The sequence below is a fragment of the Diabrotica undecimpunctata genome, chromosome 5 (assembly GCF_040954645.1).
Source record: "Diabrotica undecimpunctata isolate CICGRU chromosome 5, icDiaUnde3, whole genome shotgun sequence".
Classification (NCBI taxonomy): Eukaryota; Metazoa; Arthropoda; class Insecta; order Coleoptera; family Chrysomelidae; genus Diabrotica; species Diabrotica undecimpunctata.
Window position 1 is genome coordinate 147,588,746 of NC_092807.1, and position 12,870 is coordinate 147,601,615.

Sequence of the window (12,870 nt, forward strand, 5' to 3'; positions counted from 1 at the left end):
CCAAATTCAAAAGTTTTGATTAATTACATTTGATATTTTGATTAATTATTTTTATTATAACATGCTAGAGAATATATTAGGTTAAAAGTGTTGATGGCCCTTTAAAAAGGATAGTTGTTGAAATCTTGGTCGTTCCATCAGCTGTTACAAATTTTTGTATTGTACAATTCTCTCGTTCTATCTCGAAATCTATTAATTACATCAAAAAAATGTCAAACTTAATAATATTATTCTATTATAATAATTATCCTTATAAATTTAAAATGTAGTAAAATTTAACATATTAACAGTTTTAAAAACTGGGTTAAGACTATAAGATTTTCTCTCGTAGCGCAACTTTTGGTTGTGATGTATTCTCCATTAATTAAGAAAAGCGTAATGAAACTCTAAAATAGGTGTGGAAGTCGTATTCTTAAACAAGAGAAAAAAGCTGGGGTGTTTCGTAAGTTTGCGTATTTGCCTCGCTTCGCCCCTATTGAATACATCACATCTTAGAGGGTAAAAACAAAAGGCTAGACTGCTCAAGTACATACTCTCTATGCCTCACAGACATGCTTATTAATATCTGAATATGTCGTTACTTTCTTGCAGTCGAATCGATACACATTCACAAGGGATATGTATATGCACGTGCTTATGTGTTGTTTTTACCGAGGAAATTTTACATTCTCGATATTAAAAATATTGTAGGTGAAAGATAGTCATATACAGGTTGTCCTACCAATTTACAAATATGTAAGCGAGAAAATATGATTTACGAGAACTGATTAAATAGTTTAATGGAAAGAAAATAAGACTTATCGACAATCATTGTAATAGTACCTCAGACGAACGGTTTTAATTTTCTGCTCATCGTCAGGTCCTCGATAAGGTTATTTAACCACAAAAAATGGAATTATAATTATCCTTTATAAATTATGTCAATGTTAAGTTAGTAATAAAATTTAAATTTGACAAGTATTTAACTATACCTACTGACTTAATAGTGGCATAGTTAACTATGCCACTATTGTTTGATCTAGGGTTCTATAGAGACTATATATGAACTTTTGACACAATTTGAAAGATTGTCCAAGCAGCTGTTTTTTCATGTATATTTCATGTATAGCCTACATCTATGTTTGTGGCTTCCGAATAGGCTTCAGTGCTTAATTAAGCCTTTTTGTGTGTGCTGTGGAATTTCTGACTGCTTTTAGTTCTTCTTCATCCTGTGAAGTGCGCATATAACGGAATTTATGTCCAGTTTTCAGATAACTGAAATTGTGATTTGCCTTCTCCTTCTTTTTTTTTGTTTATTAGTTCTTTGTTCATTCTTAAACTAAGAAGCTAAGGAAAGAATGTTTTACCAGTGTTGAAGTTAGTTGATCTTTATGCAGCTTCAATTTAATGTTTGATGTAGTCAACACTACCAATGTTGGCTACCATCACGTCAATTTTATCTCTCGAGACTGCTGTTCGGAACAGTTAAATATACTTGAAATAGAACCACTCAGTTGGGTTTTTCCCTATACAGGACTTACAGAGACATTTTCCTTGCGTAACCAACTGCCATAATTTATTTTTTCTTAATAAAAATAAAGCGTAAAATGTCCTAGATACTGTTACTTCAGTTTAGCAACAACTCTTGGATTTAACAAGAAGTTCAGACCAAGAAACTAAATGTAAGGCAGTCATTGAATAATAGACCCATAAAATCAATTTAAGAAAATTCTCACAATTCAACGCTGGCACATTTAAAAAGGCATGACAGGATCACAAAAAAATCACGACAATGTTAATAAAAAACGAATGAATTTTAGCACCACGTGGGAAATTGATAAAAAAATGGAAGTGTTTGAACGTTTTCATTGGAAACCACATTTATGTAAATGTAATTAAAAAATTTTTAAAATTATACTCTTAATTATTTCGATGTTTATCATTTTAATTCAGCTATAAAAATCATAGCAATAGAAACAAAAACGAATAAAGAATATTATTAGCTTATATAAATTATCCATAGAAATCTACGGATTCTGCGCCCACAATAGACAAATTAGAGGGTACACAAAACTTACACGGAAGCATTAATGGGTCTCCGCAGGGATCATTTCGATTTTGTATAAAGATCATTCTAAATTTGCTTCTCATACTGTCGTATAGGAAAAGAGTTATCTTTACGATCATTAGTGAGGTCTCCAGTATATTGTTCTGTAGAGGGTGACTATCTAGTGAAGAGCCACCCCATCGCGTCCTACTATTGTAGTAATTTTACTTCTTTACATGCAGTTCTCGGTGCCATATGGCACTAAACTTCATGTACTTTACTTGAATTCTCACATTATTTCTCACCATCTGTTGCGGGATAGATAAAATTGTTGATTGTTCCTGAAAAACAAGGTAATATAATTCTTATGATAATGACTAAACATAAATACGGTCAATATATTATACTTAGTTACAGTAAATAAAAAAAATATTTGTTGATAGAGAATTACACGATATTTTCGATAATATGGAAAACCTTTTATAAAATTTTTATTTTCATGTAGTTGTAAGCCGCTGATTTTAAAGAAAATTTTAATCAACGCTATTTTCTTTAAAATGAAAGAAGTTTGGGATTTTGTAATACATATTTACTTTTTTTTTAAATTTATATACCTAGTAATACTTTGTATATTTCATTTTCATCCTAAATTTTAAGATTGCTTTGGTTGTGTCCGCCGTTTAGGGAATCAATAATTTATAGATTATTTTGTAAGGAGCAATCTTCGGAATGAAACGAAATAAAACACTTTCAAAAAGTATTTTACAGTCACGTTAGTTACTGGCATTTGTTTCTCGCAACATGATCCATTTTCATCACTGTCAATTTTCTTATAAGTAAAATAAATTCCAGCGTAACAAAACCCGAAAACCACGATATGAATAGAAAAATACTAAATGTATTATCTGAAACACTACCAGAAATTATTAAGGAGGAAGTTAAAAATGCCTTAAAATAGATAACAAATGAAAAAGCTTCTGAAAACGACGGAATAACATAAGAGATGATTCCAGTTGTGGATTAAACTCTTAATGGACAAGTGTCTCTTTTGGGGTGCTATTCCAACCTCTTGGCAAAATACGCAGGTACTTTTACTACACCAGAAAGACGACAAACACAGAGTCGAAAGTTAAAGACCAATAAGCCTGTTACTGCATCCGTATAAACTGCTTAGCAAAATAATTACCAACAGACTATCAAATAAGTTCGATAGTTCAGCCTATCGAAGAAGCGGGATTTCGCAAAGGTGTAACATTGTACATTAAAAACCATGCGATTACAGTCTTAGTAGAGGAAGGTCACAAAAGCGGTCGCTAGAGGACATCAAAGCAAAAGTGAGGAGAAACTGGGACCAAATAGCCCAAAAAAGAGAAGAATGGAGAACACATGGGGAGGCCTTTGTCCAACAGTAGATGCCAGCAGGCTGAAAAATAAGAAGAAGAAAAAGATGTTAAACAGTGGACGCAATACGCTAAATAGTGATGATAACTATGTCAAATGATTTTTTCAGTTTACTGAAATAAATGACCCTAAAATATTTTTGTGCTTTTAAGTAATATGCAACCTGCGGTCAAAATATTTTCATATTCTATGTGAATTTTACTAAAATTTGAACAAAATATCAATCAGGTCGTTATTAAAGGATGCTAAACTGAGTGTCAGTTAATTGATAATATTAACAAATTAGGTACCAATAATTAACAAATTATCATTTTTAAAAATTATTACCTCTGTTCTAAAACACCTGTATATGTTTTCAAGACCTACTATTTTTAACTGAAGGCAATTATCATGTTCTATTGTATGTATATTATTTTTATTATATTGTCAACTACATGTTCGAACTTTTTGGGTAACCCCCGTAAAATTTATTATTATATAAACAACTATTTTATGTACTATTATGGTATTAAATTTATTACATATATTGTGAACTTTTACGGGTTCGAACTTTTTAGGTAACCCCCGTAAAAATTTATTATTGTATAAACAACTATTTTATTTTAGATATCATTGTCAGTAAGCAATAAATTGTTAATTAGTGCGTTATTAACATAACTGTTCATCTTGTTACAAATAGAGATTTCATATCCGAATTTTTATATATCGCAAAAGCAAAATAAAAATAAGAAAAAGAGCAACTAGCATGCGTTTGTCGCGAGCTTGAGGCCGTATGTGACGTCCTCGCTTGTAACACACGATGCGTGGCCGAATGTCGACCGGCAGATCAACAGTTGTGTTGAGACCGCAGGTGTTGGCAGTCTCAGCAGACGCCGTGACGATGCCTCACGCTCTCTCTGTTTTCAGGTATTGACATGGGCGACTATTCTTAAAGTGGGGACGGTAATCTGGAGGGGGACCTGCACGACCAATAACGCTCCAACTTATGATGTCATCGGAGGAGGAGACAGAGTTCGGTTTGTATACAGATAAGCTCCTGAAGAAATCCAAAAGAACTAGACAGCGTGTGGACGCCGGAGAACCGCGTAATTCATACTCTTCGATCCCGAACTTTAGTTCGCGACCGGCTTTTCTCGGTAGTGGTAATAATATATACGGCGCCATTTTTACCCAACAGCAACAGTTCGGTCTTTTCGGACCGGGGTTCGCGCCCGCAAAAATGTTAAACGAGCTTTTGGGCCGACAAAAGCAAGAAAACGCGGATGGCGAAGACGTGAAATTCGACAACGTGATAAGGTGTGATAACAGTCCTCCCAGTGGAGAGCAACTTGCTCATCATATGTTGCGAGATATTCTTCAAGGTAGGAAACACGAGCTTTTAGCATTAGAACAGGACATGCGCAATGGACAAGATCACATTATAAACAACAATAACAACGAACCAAAGACAAGTCCAGAAAGAAACGATGTTGATGCATCCATGAAAGAGTGCCTATCAGAATCCGGAGTGGGTGAAAGACAACAAGTGGAATTGATGGAGGAGGCTCTAAATGGTATGGAAACAGAATCACTTCCATCACCAAAAGTGGAACCGTCAAGTCCTGCTAAACCGGAAGACGCGAAGAAAGCACGAGTAGAAAATATTGTGACAGGTATGAGATCCAGTCCAGCACCACCACAAGTAAACGGATGTAAAAAACGAAAATTGTATCAGCCGCAACAACACGACAGTAATGCAGACAGATATGTAGACGACGACGAAGAAGAAATAGAACCTATTAGACAAAAACGTGTAGAAAAGAATATACTTAAATCTCAACTACGATCGATGCAAGAACAATTAGCCGAAATGCAACAAAAGTATATGGCTTTGTGTAATCGAGTGGAACAAGGCTCAGAAGAAAGTCAAGAAATTGAAGAAATACCAAGTGATAGTGAACAAAGTAAACGTTCGGCCCCTCCTTCACCAGTGACGACGAGTACACCTACACCTGTTCAACAACCTACACTAGCACAAGAGGTGAGCAAAATGAAAATTAGCCCTCCAGGTCCTCAATTTCATAATGGTTTTTTACATAATCCTCATCAGCACATGAGTAATGCTGCGGCAATGTATTTAGGTGTAAGTCACAAACTTTTTATGGAACAAGAAGCTAGATTAGCCAAAGAAAGAGAAGCAAATGCCGTAAATAGTGAATCACAGCAAATACAATCAACACAACATCAACATCATCAACAGCAGCATCACCCACCCCCAAAACCCGACCATATCGCAGACCGACTGAATATGATAAGAAATTTAAATCCTAACGGCACAGATCTGGAGGGATTAGCGGATGCCCTCAAAACTGAAATAACATCATCGTTATCAAACCTTATAGACTCAATATTACACCGATTCGTCCACCAAAAAAGATGTAAGCAACAAGATGCAGCGACAGCAGCAGAGCAACTGAATAAAGATCTAATGATGGCCTCGCAACTACTGGACAGAAAATCTCCCAGGACCAAGGTAGCAGAGCGACCGCAAGCTCCTCCGCCACCACCGAATCATCAAAATCAAATGGTAAATGGCAATGCGGGTTGTCCACCTATGATGCCCGTTCATAATATTAATAATATGCAAAAACCTTCAGATCTTCATATACGACCTCCGATGTTTCAGCCTCCCAAACCACCAGGTATCAGCGCACCCCTATACGGAATGAACCATCCATTTTGTGTCAACAAACAGCCAGAAACCCCAGAGCAAAACGAAGCACTTAGTCTCGTGGTTGCTCCAAAGAAAAAACGCCACAAAGTAACAGATACCAGGATAACGCCTAGGACGGTGAGCAGAATCTTGGGCCAAGACGGAATGGGTATGTCTCCCGCCGCTATGGAACCAAACAATTGTTCTTCTCCAAGGCCGCCCCCATATCACCAGCCGCCGCCGATGTTGCCCGTCTCCCTTCCGACGTCGGTGGCGATACCCAACCCCGGTCTCCACGAATCTCAGGTTTTCTCGCCCTACAGCCCCTTCTTCCATGGACCAAGTCATGGCCACCACATGGCAATGCAGGTATGTTTATTTTATATTTAATTAATTCAGTTTTCAAACTCTTTTTCATCATTTAACACTTAACAATTTTTCAAATAGTCACTAAGCGATTATTTGAAACATTTTTAGTCGTTTAACCATAGTTTTTATTTCAAAATTTATTTATTTACACAATTTTCTAAAAGTAGAAATATAAATGTCTATGTTTTCTAAAATATATGATTTTATATGTTCATCATTAACTTCACACAATCAGAATACCACAAATAAGTTTTAATTTGACCAAATTGTATTTTAATTGTGGTTTATATGAATGTGCATAGTACTTTCTTTTTTTATTATGTTTAAATATACATACTACATATTCACATTTTTAGTTTATATTCAGAATTGATTTTTATGATCATTTAATTAGTATTCAGTAAAGTAACTTATTTTATTTAATTTATTGTCTTTTTAGATTGTATTATTGTTTATATGGTAAAGATATATTAATCTAAAAGTTTATGTAATTTGTAGTTTAAAGAATACAGTTAAAACGATCTAATCGAATCCAATTTGTATCCAAATGTTCACAAATCCTAAAGTATTAAATATTAAAGTCTTTTCTTAAGATAAATATTTATTTTGATATTCAATTGTACAATTTTTTTTTACTATATTCAGCACTTCTTACTTTTAATTATTTTAATTCATCAGTAAATGTTTTGAGAATTGTTAGTACTTCATGAATGAAAGTTCTAGTTTTTTTGCAACATCGTATGTTTTTGTTTTAAATATTACAAGTTCGTCTGATATTGTTATGTTCACTTCTTACTATATATATACATATATATTTTTTTTTTCAAGTCAATCATTGACTGCCAACGACAGTAGTTTTAAAAATTTCTTTTTATTTTGACCTGTTTGTCATGATAGGCTAAGTTGGTATATTTTATAATAAATTTATTGATGCAGATTATAAAGAAATATACTGTTCAGTATATATAGACATATAATTAATTCACAATTTATTGTAATCAAAATTACATTTTAACTAAACGTCAACTTTTGGTTAAAATATAATTTTCAATATACCTAAAGAAATATATTTTAGAAAACACAGGCATTTATTTATCGTTTGACAATTCCAAAAAATATAGAAACATGTGTCTAACACTTATAATACAGATACATGTCAAACTTTTAACAGCTAAAAACAAACATTAAGTGAATTAATATATTCTATTAACTCTCAAATGAAGATCTTGTGGGACACTCTTCATAAAATGTGGTACATTGCTACAGCTACATTGATATCCTTATTTATGTAACATGTATGCATATTTTACATGTCTTGTTAGAATTTTATTTAATGTAGACCATGTTTTTTGTAGATGATCAAATCCTGGTAGCTTGTAGGTAATGCAGGGTATGTTGTTATTGTGTGAAGGAGTTCATTCTTCGGACCATGCGTTCGTTATATTGAAAGCAGCATAAATCGTTATTTCCGGCATCCTCAGTATATTGGTTGATTGGCAGATTTCTATTGTTTTTTAATTCGGAGGAGGAATGTGACCTAGCAATAGTCAAATTCGGGAGCCATTGGGTGAGAGTTGATTTAATTGTTATCATTCTCATATTGGTGTAGGCTGTGCAGCCAAATTGGAGCACAATATTCAGCAGTTGAGAAAACAAGGATGGGGCAGCAGAGCAAAGAGTGGAATCCAATGTTCCACAGGTGGTACATAAGAGATTTTATATACTGTTGTTTTTTATACTTAACTTCCGAGCAGTTTTTGTTAAATGCTCATTGGAAGATACTACTTTGAATATAACATACGCCCAGGTACTTCGGAAGGCATTTATGGACATTTAAATTTCTACTTTTAGCAAATTCTATGTAAACTTTAGAGGTTTATCTACTAATATTTCCTCTTCTTGAATTTTCAACAAAATTTCAAACAAAAATTTCATCTTGCGTCTTCGATGCAATTGCAGGGATCTTTTAGCAGATCAAAATGAATTATTGGGTCTATAAACTAAAGTTAATAAAAATGTTTGTCAAACAAATAATGCAATAACTTCTTTAGTTGAGATAATAAAAAAAAAGTTACATTTTTATATTTCCTTTGACAAACATAGAACCTTAATAACTTTAAGTCAAACAGGAAGACCCAATTATAAGACTCGTTTATTCATTTAGCCTACTTTTAACTCAGTTACATTCTGGCTTATTAATTTGTTCAAGGACAACAATACTTTGTTGATTTTAATAATGAGTCGTTTAAAAAATTAACAGGTGTATTTTAATTAACTTTCATATATTTTTCAATTCCTTAATTAAGAAATAAAAAATTCAATAATTATTTGTCATACATTTAAACATATACAGATTAGATATTTCTACTTTTTTTTTGACAGGCAATTTAAAAAGCTACACCAAAGATACACTACAATAGCCAACAGTAATTAGTCACTGTTTTCTATATATTTCTACTGAAAGATTTTTGGGTATATCCTACATCCAGTCCCAAAAATCTTAAATCCTAAGGAAGCTTTTTATTCTGCTAGGTTTATCTAATCAGTTCCTAAAAAGATCGGCTTCAGATATTTATGCTTTTGGCGAACAATTTTTCTGCAGTTGAGAGATGATATCAGACTGAGCAATGTCCAATAAGGACACCTGTGATTACTTTGTTTAGTTTGTAAAGCCCTCAGAGTATTTTTGAGCAGCAAGTAGCTTTAATAACTGTATTACTCCCTTATCCAGTATACAACACAAAGTTTCTGTTCTTATTTTCAGACATACTAGTTCCTTCTTTAGCATGAGTGTCAAGATTTTCTTTACCAGAAATTAATTTACGTTCTATCATAATACAGTTACTTTTTTGCACCTCGTCAGTTACTTTAGGGATTAATTACATCATATCTAGTATTTCTTTTATTTGTTTTTATGTACAATAAATCAAATGTCCAGATTGTTCAATCTAGATTGGAATCATTTGTTAGTTTTTAATCTAGACTGGAATCAAGTTGATCTCTTCTGATATAAAATAAAAGTTTTAGTACTAAATTCAGTTCTTGTGGATCAGCTCTAATGAAATATTGAATAAAAAGGTTAAAAATATAATCATATGACTCAATCCTCATATTTCTTTTTGTCCTACTTTTTTGTCATCTAAAAGGGACAGTCAAGCATAAAACGAAACCTATTACCAACTGTTGAACTACGCCAAAGTTGGTTAGGCTTTCGTCAACGAAATTTGAAATAGGTTTTAATATGAGAAAACTAAAGTGTTCTTTTTATTTCTAGGCTTCCTCCTCCCCGCCCCGAATGCACAAAATCGAACGAGAATCACCACCCATACATCACCCACCCACCCTTCTTCATCCAGCACTACTGGCAGCGGCCCAACACGGGGCATCCCCGGACTACGGCCACATGCGAGCGCCATCTGGAGGCATGAATATGGACAACGGTGATAGAAACTCAGACTGCAACTCAGGGGACATATCTTATGACGGAATGCAACCTACTATATCCTTTTTATGCAAAGATTTTAGTAAAAATCTTAGTGCACATCATGTATGTATCTGTGTTTCGTTTATAGCTTTAAGTTCTTCTTTTTTCAAAAATATTTTACCAAAAGTCCTATCAAAAAAAAGTTATCACGGTTAACTGAGTTAAAAATATATAACTATATAAGTATTATCCTATTATGTTTGCATAGCGAAGTCGTTTCTGGTGATATAATAATGTCGAGGTTCGAAATAGAAAACTTACTCTTAAGTACCGAATATGGAATAAACAAATTCTTGTTATTTTTATCATTTGCCTCCAATTAGTTACCTATATTTTGATTTTCATTAAAGACAAAGGTGTTATTAAAAATTGTCGCAAGGTCTTATTTCAATAATGGAAACGCATAATTAGCTCTTATTTAAAAGATGCGAAAGGAAAATCAATCTAAAGAAGCCTTACTATTTAACACAAGTTACCTCGCGAATATTCTTGACACATAACATCTGCTTTCTTTCAATGCTTTTGCGATCCTCGATTTTACCTTTCATGACAAGCTGAAGAAGTCTGTATCAGTCTCCTTTAACCCTTAAACGTTCGCTGTATCCCCTGAGATATGTTGCCATAGATAACTTATAACGCAAATTCTGTGCAGCTGAGAGCGAGCCGGGCAATGTATTCTGGAAGATACATTAATTCTTTAGAAGTGAAAACAACACGCGCATGAGAAACAAGCTTGTATTCAAGTGTAGGTTCGAGTTAGTGTAGTTGCAACATGGCGGACAAGCAGTCTATTGATGAGGTAAGACAAATAATATTAATTATATTTTTTTTGTGAATTTGCTTTATTTTGTCTAAAAACATATTAGTAAATAATAATGGCAATATAATAGGTTTACTGTGAAGTGAAAATTTTATATTCTTCTTATAATATGACACTTGTCTTTTGTACGTATCCTGTAGTTCACATTGTCCATTCAGGTATCTTTTTGCGTATTGTCAAAAATTATATTGTTTCAATTTGTTCATGCAAATATTAATTCTACAATTGTAAGGTGGTATAAAAAATTATAAAATTGTAGTAAAATCAAATTTAGATCAAAGTCTATCAAATCAAATTTGGACAAAACTTAGTTTTTTTTGTTTTCGTAATTTCAGATACCAACCACTAGTTGCTATGGTCGACAGACTACGAGGGTGGTATCAGTGATTCCTCCTGATAATCAATATATATATCTGATATAGGAGAGTCATCAGACAGTGAGGACATTTATATTGATTATGAAGACGATTCTGATCCAGACTATGACAATCAGACCTCTAACCTACCAGTAGCGTCTTTCAGTGACTCAGAATCAGGGGACGACCATCCATCACAATCGAAAACTGCGAAAAAGAGATCTGAGAATTATAGATGGGAAAAACTCTACTTTCAACACACTAAATTTCCAACAGAACGTTCATTCTATGCACCCGATGAAGAGTTTACACCATTGATGTATTTTCAACGATTTTTTGATGGCGATTTGTTTGACTATATATCAAATCAAACTAATCTATACTCTACATTATTAACAGGTGTATCAATCAACACGACGCCATTGGAAATCAAATCTTTTGTTGGCATGGAGATACTAATGGGTATGCAATATAATATAATTTGGTGCAAATGCCTGCTTTTGCAGGCATTTGCACCAAAGATTATTGGAGCCTTGAAACTCGATATGAAATGATCGCTGAAGTTATGCCTGAAAAGAGATTCAAGAATCAAGCTTAGACGACTCATATACTTTCAAGATAACAACATCGATGCGAACGGTGACAGGTTGTTCAAAATTCGACCTATACTAGAAAAAGTCCGTGAAAAATGTCAAGAGTTATTATTTTCTGTTGATGAAATGATGATAGCATATAAAGGAACCAATGCAGGTAACCTACGTCAATATATGCCTAAAAACCAAAAAATTGGATCTTTTTAGTATATACAAGTTCAAGCACATTTACAAATACACAATTTTCCGGTTAAGAGGAATCGTTGGGACTCGCGGCCAAAATAGTTATACAGTTGTCTAGAACCATCTTAAATCCAAATAAATATGTGGTTTATTTCGACAACTTTTTCTATTCTTTGGAACTAATAGAATACCTGAAGAAAGAAAAACGATTGGCAAGTATTGACACTATTCGCAGCAACAGACTAAGAGGTTGTATACTAGATTCAAACAAAGCACTTCTCAAAAAAGACCACGGAAGTTTCGACTACAAAGTTGACAATAAAAATATTATAGCGGTAGTCAAGTGGGCTGATACTAAATGTGTCACTTTGGCTAGCTCATACATTCCCCCCAGTCCAGTGCTTCAAGTAAAACGGTACAGTAAAGAACACAAAAAAGTTGACGTCGAGTGTCCTCAAATAGTGAGGCAATATAATACTTACATGGGTGGTTTTGATCTCTATGATATGCTTATGTCACTATATAAAACACCATTCAAATCAAGGAGGTGGTATCTTTGCATTTTCAGCCAGCTCATAGACATCGCGGTGAACAATGCTTGGTTGCTTTATCGAAAAAATATGGAAGCTTTGAGAAAAAGACACGAAAAACTAAAAAGATTTCACGGAAATATTGGAAGATTCCTGATTCTTTCAAAAAATGTAAGATCTTGATGCTCAAGTGCGGATCACCAACCACAAAAAAAATTAAATTTCCTGTAGCTCCTCGTCCAACAGATGACGTTCGCTTTGCCAACGTAGGTCACTTTCCAGGATTTATTGACAAAGGAAGATGTAAATTGTGTACTGACGGTCAAACTACATTTTACTGTGAAAAGGGTAAAGCGCGTTTGTGCTTGGTGTCAGGAAAACAACCTAGAAACTGTTTTGCCCTTTATCATAAGAAG

The 12,870-nt window shown here is 33.7% G+C and overlaps 1 protein-coding gene across 4 annotated transcripts in view; it reads left to right on the forward strand.

Moving 5' to 3' along the window:
* pros (homeobox protein prospero) overlaps positions 1-12,870 on the forward strand; it is a 237,481-nt gene that overhangs the window by 193,415 nt on the left and 31,196 nt on the right. For 2 of the 4 annotated variants that reach the window (XM_072532991.1, XM_072532992.1), the window contains exons 3-4: positions 4,334-6,488; positions 9,763-10,035. In XM_072532991.1, the coding sequence (XP_072389092.1) occupies positions 4,413-6,488; positions 9,763-10,035 (2,349 nt within the window). In that variant the 5' untranslated portion in view covers positions 4,334-4,412. The remainder of the gene's footprint in view (positions 1-4,333; positions 6,489-9,762; positions 10,036-12,870) is intronic. The other 2 variants (XM_072532994.1, XM_072532993.1) reach the window with 2 other exon arrangements.